The 11,039-nt window shown below is 45.3% G+C and overlaps 1 protein-coding gene across 1 annotated transcript; it reads left to right on the top strand.

Moving 5' to 3' along the window:
- Positions 1-1,577: 1,577 nt before the first annotated feature.
- On the top strand, positions 1,578-10,768 carry LOC121673448 (microtubule-associated tumor suppressor candidate 2-like). The gene is made up of 5 exons (XM_042046747.1): positions 1,578-1,684; positions 3,447-3,520; positions 4,982-5,080; positions 5,419-5,538; positions 7,912-10,768. The coding sequence occupies exons 1-5, from the start codon at positions 1,612-1,614 to the stop codon at positions 8,062-8,064; spliced, it is 519 nt and encodes a 172-aa protein (XP_041902681.1). The 5' UTR covers positions 1,578-1,611; the 3' UTR covers positions 8,065-10,768.
- Positions 10,769-11,039: the final 271 nt, after the last annotated feature.

Consider the following 11,039-nt stretch of genomic DNA (forward strand, 5'->3'; position numbering starts at 1 on the left):
TTAAAAATCCCACCTGAGGTACTTTCCATAGCCAGAAATAAACATGACTTGTGTTAAGTGAGGTGATCAAGCCTACAGACTAAATTAGAGGTGAAGTTGGAATTAGCATCCAAGGCAGCTGCTTCCCAATGCCAAGTTGACTACCTGCCATGAAAAACTGCAGACAGGACGTCACACTGGAAGATTAAAATGAGTCGCTTGGGATGTGGATGTGAAACACACAGAAGACAGAAAAATCCCTGTAGATCATTTGGGACATATTTAATTGGCTTTATAGATAAATAACTTGCCAAGGATGGTGGCAGGGAGAGGAGACCCCTTCACCTCGTGAGGGAGTTAGTGTTGAGCATAATAATTCCTATGGGGTGCTGTTCAGTTGAGAAGCAATTAGAGTAGGAATAAAGGCTTCAGCAAGGGTGAGGTGAAGAATATGGCAATACTCATGAGGCTTCAGCTTACAGTCATCATGTACGAGGACACTGTGCTCTGGAAAAAGTCAGGTGATAGTCCTTGCCCCATCAGTAGCCCTTTGAGTCATCTGCCCTCCACCTTTCTCAGCTCTGTCATGCAATGTATCAGCAGACTGACTCCCCATTATTTTGGAAACTGTTCTTCGCCACTGAGTTACCTCCCACATTATTATGAAAATTAGTTTGGACAATTTTAAATTCCATGTTAAATGCCCAACTTTCATTCTAAGAGCATGTTTTCTCCAATATGATTGGAAATTTTGCTTCTGGTAGGTTACTTAATACGTATGTTTGACAGTTAAAAGCAGTGAAATAACATTTATTCCAGTCAAAGCAAACTCAGCTGCAGTAACTTTCTACCATTATTTACATAACTGTGAGCAAATAAAGGTGTTTGGAGTCAAGTCACTTAGCCATGAACAGCTGTTTACTGTAAATGTGAAATAGTTTGATCCTCTGCCTTGGCAGATATGGCAGATAGTATTGTGTTAAATGTATCAAATAAGATCAGTGTGGTTACAGACCCCGGAAAAGCAAATTCGATGCATTGCATTCAGAATGTGCTCTGGACCACTGACTTAAACTTGATTACCACTTCTCATTGTAGTTCCTTTAATGATGCATATTAAAAGACCATCATTGGGGATCTCACTTTGCCTTTAGCCAAGTCTAGTAACAAAACAATACACTGAAGGAGTCCCGAGCACACAGGATGCAATGGAACACGGGCTGCCCACAGCCCTCTTCCAGCTGCACTCCTCACTCCCATGATGGCTGTGGGCCATGTGGTCATTATTATAATTTAGATTAATGGAATGTCAAGACTTCTGAACATTTAATAAACAGCATCTCCACCTAAGGGCTTTCGCTTTCTTATGTACTTCTTCATCACCATTAAGTTAAAAGAACAAAAATACCATCAGCAGTGACTACACGCTACCACTCAAGGTATCAACATGGCAAAACTGGCTCAGGTGCTGGAAGTGACACATTCACTAGATCCCTTTGCTGTTTCCAGATCACTGGAGCTCTCCAGCAGTGGCTTGTCAGTGTGCCACAGCCTGTCTAACCATGTGTCCCATGTCTGTGCTCACTGTTGTTGGAACAGGTGAAAGATATCACAGCTGTACATGAAGCTGCAATGTCCCAGTTGGAAAACAACCACATTGTGGCCATTACAGTACTGAAGGATGAGAACGACTGCAAGATTCAAGGTAAGCGAAAGACAACCCAACAGCTACACAGCTGCTCCAGAGCAGGAGTGTGACACTGTGTTTCTTCCTCCAGAGCAGATTACACAGAAAATTTGTGTTGGTCTAGTGCTTTCACGTGGGGTGGACCACCAGGTTCATGCTAGGGCAGAGGGAGAGATGTCTGCAGTCTGTATAGCATCTAATTTTGACCTGAAATTATCTGAGGGGGGTCTCTGGGTCAAAGATAAGGCTTTCTCTATGTGTTGCTAAAATAGAATCCAAATTCCACATCACTTCGCACACATACTTTTTCAAGAGCCTAATCCTCGGGTGCTCAGGAGGATAGAGCTCTTGGGATATCTCTGAATGTAGGTGCTTAAATGCCCACACTGCTTCTAAAAACAAGACTCATTATTTTCAGTAGCAAATGTCTGGCCATGCTTAGCAGACCAAAGCCACTCACTGGTGCAAATCTGCACCTCAGCACTCTTATCTTTATTTTGTGTTACAGTTTGGCCACGGGATTGATGCTGCAGACAGATCTCTTTCTTCCCTACCAGCTCAGTGTCTGAACACATGCCTTTGTGCATGCTTTAGCTGACATTTAACAGTTATCTGTACAATCTCCCTATTTTTTTCTACGATTTAAATATCTCTAGTAGGTTTTCCCACATTTCCCAAACCAAGCCATATTGCTTAGCTCTGCATTGTGTCAGTTAGAGACACAGTCCAGAGCATAGTATGAACTGAGAACAGTCTATTCCCCTCTCTCATGGGCAGAGGAGGTATCTAGCATAGCATTTATAAATTAACATATGCGATTTTGAAAATAAATAAGTAAAAAGCTGTTTCTTGCTTGAGGATATTCTTCTCTCTCCGTTTTTGTTCGTATTTTCTGATGATAAAATTCAGTTGTGGTTCAAGGGTCTGGTGGCCAAAGTTTGTGCTCCCTGTTCCTGGTGCAGGTCTGAAATGCCCTCCTGTGCCTGGAAGAGGCACTGCAGCAGCCGCTGCGGGAGAGTGCGCTGAGCTCGGCACTGGAGCGATGGAATCATCGCTGCTGGGACTGTGGCTGCTGAGCAGGGGTTAGAGGGCACAACCCATGGCTTTGGGAAAAAAAACACAAAAGATACAGTGTCCATATACTAAAAATGCAGGTGCTACTGCACTGAATGACAGTTGGATGCCATTGCTTTAGAGATTAAGCTTTAATTCACTTTGTTTATGAAACTTCTGGTTATTAGTATGTCCAGGGTGAGTTATTCTATTTAATAATGTTTTTTGTCTTCTCTGTCTCACTACTGGAATAAACCTCCTAATTCATCTATCACAGCTTGGGGAGAAGCACTGTCATTTGTATTTTTGCATCTGAGGTGGTGGCCCTCTTTTCTCTCTCTCCAAAGAAATTGCAACCCAAGCTTTTAAATGTATCCAATTTAAAATTCTTTGATTTAGGGATACTAACTCTGAACTGGAAAATGGCCCATTGCCAGACTGACCCTTTTCAGATCAGAATGCCTGGGAGCTGAGAATTCTGAGCAGTTCTGAAAAATCAGAATCTGGTCACACAGAAACAGAGGTATCTGCAAAAAGTGAAAGATCAGGAAATTCTGATTTTCAGAACAATTTCCCTAAGGTCACAGGGCACATTGCTACCAATTTCCTGCTCCATTTCCACGTCCTAAAACTGCATCCCAAATTGCGCTCGGCTCATGACGTGTGCTCTCAGACTCTGCTTTGCTGGACTTCACTCTGTAATGTCATGTCTGTGTAACTTCTCCAGAACTGAATACTGCTCACAAACTGGAAAAGGCACAACTAGAAGAGACTTTTGAAAAGCTGCGTCTGTCACTCCAGGTTAGCAGTTTCTTTATTTCCCACCCTGTAATGGTGCTGTGGAGCAGCTGACGGGGCAGCCCCAGATACGTTGCCTGCTGCCAGCACACCAGCCTGTTGCCTCTTACCAGCTGTGGTACCTCTTGTGCTCTGCCTGTCCAAACTGGGATCTAGCAGCAAACACTCAGGATTTTTCCTCCCCCTTGGCTGGTTCACAAAAGAGAGAAAACCTAAAGGGACAAAAAGGCATCTGGATAAAGCAAGAAATGTCTTTTTTACCCTGCTGGCAAATTTGAGCTCTCTCCTGCATGGTGGGGAGGACTCTAGCACCTGCAGTGGCTATGAGCACCAGCTTGTCTACATGGTACCCGCCAACAGGCACCCCCAGGGCTCAGAAACATCTCCTTGCCTGGCCCTGTGCCTATGTCTGTGATTTATAAACTCCTCCCTGCTGCCTGAATGTGGGAAAGCTGGTCCCATGCTGTAGACACATCTCCAGTCCCACCGGAGGGCAGTGCAGTCCCTGATGTGGGTTGCCCCAGGACTGGCCCCGATGTGCAGCCAGGCTGTGGATGGCCCGGGTCAGCCCTGCACATCACAGCTCCCACATCCCACTGTTTAACACCAAGATCGAGATTGTCTAACCCTTCTAAAAACTCCATGCTGTTCTCACTCCCTAGATGAAGAAATCATAAGGAGTGGAGGGCAGAACTGTGCCCCCGTGACACAAGCTAGGTTTGGACATGTGTGAACAAGTAAAGATGCCACAGCAAATAATGCAAGCCCTGTTTGATTTCACAGGCAGAGATTAATTACAATTTTTCAACGCCCTGACTAGCACATACTGTTGCACTGCTGCAACAGCTCCAGTCACGCCAGCAGTTTTGCAATAAGGGATGATGTAATGTTCCAGACAAGAAATCACAACTGTGAAAGATAAAAATACCATTTTCACAGCAACTGTGGATTTTACAGGTGTTGTATAGACAGAAATGCCTTTGATAGTAACAGAAATATGATTGCTTAAAATAACATGTTGTTCCCACGTATAGCTCTGAGATGAAATGATGATCATTTTAAAGCCCACACCACTTACTCATCACTTCTTGTTACCCTGTTAGAAGCCTAGAAAGGGGAAGGAAGCAGGTATCTCCTGCCTCATTTGGACTCTAAGGACCACACAATCATGCATGTGATACAAATGCCGGGTCTCCCAATAAGGACCTGTCTATTCTCATCCAGCACAAGGTGATGGGTGATTTATCATCAGCTGCAGGTGTTTTAGGGATTTTGTGATTCCCTAAGGCTTATCAAATACTCCACTCTATGTTCAAGCGGCCTTACATAAAAAATATATCCCCTTACAGGGGTTTATAATCTTTGTTTAGCTTGCCTGGTAGTTTCACAGTGCAGACTGACCAGTATGAATGTAAGAGGGTTGGTAATACAGTTGATGTGTTAATTGGTGTGTTTCCCCCCCAGGACCAGATAGACACCCTCACCTTCCAGAATCAATCTCTTAAGGCCAAAGCAGACCGGTTTGAAGAGGCTCTGAAGAAAAACACTGAGGAACAGCTGAAGGTAGATGACAACTCTAACTATACAGGCATCGAGACACGTTTCTAAGTATTACACATCACCTGATTCAACGAAGAGCAATGGGATCCTCACTCCAGGGACAGGGGGGCAGGTCCCAGCTGAGACCCCAAATACTGAGCTCTGAGGAAGAGTCACAACTCTTAGCCAAAGGGGTGTCAAGGAGAAAAATCAGGGGTCAGATGGGCTGCAGAGGACCAGGTCCAGGTAGTTTTCACACCACTGATTCTCCTAAACCACAGGGTTCCATTAAGGAATCTCCCTCTTAATGGCTTAAGATGTATTTATGGCTGACATATCCAAATCACTGATACTTTTCCTAGATTGTGCAAGCTCCATATCTGCACTTAGAAAAAGATTTGAAGAGCTTAAAACATGTTCTGGAAATGAAGAACCTCCAGATTCACCAACAGGAGAAGATGATCATGGAGCTAGAAAAACAGGTGAGTTGTCATTTTTCCTGCAGAGGAGACATCGCAGAGCTAATAAAGGAATAGTTTGGTTAAAGCAGATGAACTTAAGAGGGGTGAATAAACACATGAGGTGGGGGCAAGACTTGGTCAAAGAGGTTCACATCCATCAATCTGGACTGCTTCTTCATACAATACCTGCTCACCGTGTTAGGTCAGACAGTGAGGTGAGTGTGTAGGAAGAAAGGAGGAAGGAGAAATTTGTGTTAATCTATGGTACACCAGCCTGCATCACATGCCCCTACAGGAGTCAGGTAGCCTTTTAGGGCTGGAGAGAGCAAGTGGGGGAAGGTTGAACCGTGGTGTGTCTTCCTGCTGCTCCTGCAGGCATTTAGGGAGCCATGTAGGAATTAGCAATACTCAGCAAGCAGTTCCTAGCAAGGCTTACTCCAGAAAAGGTCTCCCCAGCCCTCCAATAATGCTTTTCTGCAGGCTGTGCTGTTTTCTCATCCTTTGCTTGTGGGATTCCCTAATGAAGAACTCCCCAGTTCACCATCAATTACATTTTTTGTGGGAAAGGGGATTAATTTTGTACAGCATAACCTGCAGTGACAGTAAAATACAGTGTGGTGACAGGATGAGGCAATACCTCAGCTGGGAGCTGTGGCAGCTGGTTCAGCATAGCATTCAGCAGGATTTGTTTCCATTTACAGGGAAATTTGAGAACTCCGATGATTATTTTGCTGAACAGATGCTTTAGTAAGTGGAGGTAGAGAAAAGTGCCACTTTGCAACTGAGGCTTATTATCTGTGCTCCTTCCAACGTGCTGCTCTTGGAGCTAAGCCAGAATTTGGAAACACCAGGAAAAAAGAACCCAAACAACAGCCTATATAATTCCTGGTCATTTAGCTGCTTTTGCTCATTAACTGAATACAAGCACACAGTCCTGTTCCTGCCCTTTATCACAGTAAAACACTGGGTTTGCTGTGGTCAAAAGGCACAACTGCTTTCCATTTCAAGATATACCTTTGTAAGTGCCAGAACACCTACAGGATATCTCCAAATGCTCTGAAAGTTGGGGTGCCTCACAAGGGAGCAAGAGGGCATTTTTAACTCAGGGTCAGCCTTGGCTCCTTGGCAGCTGAAAGGGAGGCTGGAAATGAAGGTGGCACAGCTATACTTGTGAAAATTACTGAAGAAGCAGAGAGAGAGCCCGTGATGGTGATTCCTCTCTCAGAGCATTTCAAAACAGGGCCAGAATCCATGTTCCGCTCTAACAAAATAAACTGGGACAGACCAGAATATCTGAGAAACAGGAGTATCCTTTACAATTACCTGCATAGAGCAGAAAACACAACCCAAAACTGATGTCTCCACCATTGTGTGAGTTATTGCTATCCCCAGTGCACAATATTTTGGTTCTTTATAAAAGGTTGGGAAATACAATAACCAAGCTCACACAGAGATAAGCTTACCCTGTCCTAATTTGTTTTCTTTCAAAAGCGTTGAGTTCAGCAAAATTTAAACTGCTGAAAAACCAAGAACAAAGGGGATGAAGTTTGTCAAATTCAAAGCTTGGGGAAAACAGGGCACCTGAGGCTGTGGAACATGCCTTACTGATGTTTGATTACATTGCTGCAGATATCCCTAAACTCTGACCTTGAACTGTGCTGAATAAAAGCTGCCTGTGCTTGGGGTAGGATTAATTTCAATTAATTACAGCTTAAAGTTAAATGTCTGATTTAAGCCTGTCATTTAAGCCAACATTGTCAGCAGTAGTGAGAAGAGTCTCCAAAGGCCAGCCAACCTCATGAGAATGCAGCAGCACTCTAAGGCTGCTGCTGGGCATCATCTGCCCTGGTGGGTGACTCTTTTCTTCTCCATAACTGAGGAATCATAATCTTGGAGGCTGGATGTCAGACTGTAATGTCTGGAAGATGTACATCCCATCATCTTGCACTTCTCCTTCATCACTAGACTGATCTCTCATGCCACAGTGCTGGGCAACTTTCCATGCTGGGTATCCTCATGCTCCTGAAGTGTCACCAGCACTTTCTCCAACATCTGGTAATGCTGGCTCCCTGGGGGACAAAAGTTGTGGGGGCACCTCTGGAGAAAACATCTGTTTGCACTGAACAAAACTAAGACCCTCCTCCTCGAGGACTCTGTTAGAAGTAAGGGCTGGTTCAGCTCTGCCCCTGCTTAATGCTCTGCTGATGGCCCCACTTACTTCACCAGTATGATGTGGTGGTGTGAGTCAGATCTCTAAGTCTCAGCTGCAGTCAATATAACCACCTCCACCTATCCTCAAATTTTAGAAGTTGCTCTACAGACTAATATAGAACAAATTATCTAGGATCAGGTGCTGAGTGTTCTTCAGACTTAACAAACCTTCTTTTGCTGCAGGTTGAAAAAAATTTAAAACTGGAAGAAAAAATCACCATGCTGCAACATCAGAACGAAGAACTCAGAGCCCGGATTGAGCAAAATACTGTCATAACAAGGTTTGTGCTGGTGTTTGCAATCTGTCTGAGCTTGAAAGGAGGCTCCAGGTCTTAATTGTCCAAGGCTGACACTTACTTCAGAAGGGGAAAAACTTATTTCCTCCTGAAAGTGTATTGGTGTTCTGCTCTGCTTTTTTTATTAAAAAATATTTTTATATTAGGATTTGCTTCCTTTAACACAAGGAAGGGCGTGTATCTGTCTATGTATTTTCATGATTTTGACACACTACTGAGAACAAGCTTGCCAGTGGTTGTGGTCTCAGTATCAGTGCCCTGAGACCCGTTAGCCAGTGGGTAATGAGGATGGGAAATGGGAAGATCTTGGGAAAGACATCCTAACAACAGCACTGTCACCCAGGCGGGATTAACCTTTGGCAGGTTTTTTCATCAGCACTGCCTTTTTGAAACCTTGTCACAACGTGACAAGGGTGACAAGCCTCCTTGTGTTAGGTGACATACAAAGAGAAGGGAAGGACAGTCCCTGTCCCAGAGAGTTTATATTATGCTGTAAGGCTGGAGACCGCAGGTGGAGCCAGGGAGAAGGGGTGCCAGAGGGAGAAATTGGAGCTGGTCTTATCCCAGCACTGCAGCTACCTAGCTGTCATTGCATCCAGAAATGATGCCACTGGCCAAAAATGAAATTTAATTTTTAGCTGTTTTTTTAAACTGTCAAGTGTCTCATCTGTGATTTTAGTTTTTGTCTTTCTCATGCCTTGTTTCTTAATGACTCAGCCTTTTGAAATTGTCTCCAGTATGTAGATATTCTTAAAAGGCAGCATTGCTTGTGCTAACATTCAGATCAGGGTGAGGATTATGTTTTCTCTCACCTGATTGTAAATACCTGTAACGCATATCTCTCTGTCTGAGGTGGGTGCCTACAGCATTTCTGTGCTGGGGGAGGAAAACTGGGTATTTCTAAGGTCTGGTTCACCAGACCAGTTTGAGACACCTGCTTTTGGGCTGGATGAATTGTGGCCTGGAAGTGGCAGTCTCTCTCCATGCCTGACAGCAGCCAGGGTGCCTGGTTCAGTGCTTGGCATCTCTGCATTGCAGCTCCCGGTCTCTGGGCAAACAAGCACCCTCCCTCCACTCCCTGCTGGCATCCAGCTGCAGCACTTTGCTTGTTGCCTGCAACTATGTAGGTACTGCTTTCAAAAACACCTTTTAGGAGAAACTGAATTCAAGGTCAGCCTGGAAAGTCAACTTCGAGGAGAATAATTTTCAACAGTAATTCTTTGGGGACAGCTGTGGGGCAGCTATAGGGACAGCCAGGGCTTTAAAGTTGGAGTTATTAAAGCCTGTATTTTCCTGGCAGCAGTAACCATCCTGACTGCTGATTTCTGTTGTACTGGCACTGCCTGTGAAGTGCAGTGTGAATGAGCTCAGGGAGCTGCCCTGGATTAGAGCTATTTCTGCCAGCTTGCAGTTTGGGTGCCCAAGCGGCTGTGGCAGCCCAGCAGCAGTGAGAGGAGGGAGGGGAGCCAGAGCAAAGCCAGTCTCTGCAGCACAGCCAGGAGGGGGTCCCAGAGGCACTGAGGGGTGCACCAGAGAGATACTTCCAATTACAGCCAAGGGCAGGTACAAAGGGAAGGACAAGAACCTTGCAGGGTAGATCATGACCCAGTTTTGGATGTGGGAGCTCCACAGAGCACCTGCTGGGATTTCCCCATGCACTTGAATAAATAATCTGATCTCCCAGCATTTCAGATCCTCTTGATCTCCCAGCATTTCAGATCCTCCCTCCAAATAAACCAGTATTTTTTTTGGTCGTTTGGACTGAGAATGTCTGAAGAATGATCGTTTCCAATAACTAAGAGATCAAGGTGACTCTGCTAGCCCCTGCTCCACAGTTCAGAACTTTCAGGGACTGGGAGAAGAAACACATTCTTGATTACATGAGCTACATTTCTGTAGGAATCAAGGCTAAAAAAGCAGAAATTCTTTAAAAATGTCTTTTAAACAAAACCAGAAACGCCAACCCCACTCTCTGATGGGCTTTTGGTGAGTGGAGCAGCAGTCCATGACATCTGCTACAGCCTTCAGGCTACACCCAGAAAAGGAGTTGTACAGAATTTTTTTGTATGCATCCAAAAGCCACACCCAGCTGCTACTGAACACTGAAAACACCTAGGGGAAGGTTAGGTTCCTCCCTGTTTATTTCTATAAAATCCTAAATTGCCAGTAAACCAGGTGAGGTGCCTGCCCAGAGCTGCTGCAGGTTGATCATGTCAGGAACTGGCTCTTGTCCAAGCATAGTGGGGCTGCAGAAGCCTGGTGCTCCTGCATGCATCCTTTCGAACATCAGTGTTGTCAGCACATGCCCAAAACATGTCTTGATCAAGTCCCACAGTCTACCTGCCCTGCCCCATTTGTTTCAAAACCAGTCACCTGGTTACCTGAGTGCAGACTCACCAAGGCTGTGGTGCCCCTAGGAGATTTCCATGCCCCAGCTCCCAAAACTGGGCATTCTGGGGAGAATGCCTCTCTGGTCATTACTGGTCAAGTTTCCCTAGTGTTGCAGTCAGGAATAGAGGCTATTTTGGGACCAAGGAGGAAGGAGCTGGAGAAGGGCCCATAGCCCTCATCACCTTTTACAGAGTGGAGGGAAAGCCTTGAAGCTGAGCTGTGTCCTGCATCAGGACATCAGCTAAAATGGAGCATGTAAAGGGCAGGCTCCTTTTCCTTTGCATGCCGTAGCAGCGAGTTGAAAAAATCATGGATGCAACTGCTGTCACTCCTCTTTGTGCTTACTCTGACACTCCACAAGGCCAGGGAGAAGGGCTGGGGCTCATCCCATCTGAGCTTTGGCAGCTGAGATGCCTCAAAGAGGTGTAGAGCAAAGACACAGGTGCATCTGGAAGCAGAATCGGACACTATGGGGAAGCTGTGACTTGTGGAGATGCCTTTCTCACCCAGCAGTAAAGAGATCTGGGGACAGCTGTGCCCCAGCTTCAGCAGCTCATCTGCAGCCCTATGGGCAGGGGGATGGGATGGGATGGGATGGGATGGGATGGGATGGGATGGGATGGG

Source organism: Corvus kubaryi, unplaced genomic scaffold (genome assembly GCF_017639235.1).
Source record: "Corvus kubaryi isolate FWS band 111438036 unplaced genomic scaffold, C.kubaryi_AGA036_p1.0 65440, whole genome shotgun sequence".
In the NCBI taxonomy this organism is placed as follows: domain Eukaryota; kingdom Metazoa; phylum Chordata; class Aves; order Passeriformes; family Corvidae; genus Corvus; species Corvus kubaryi.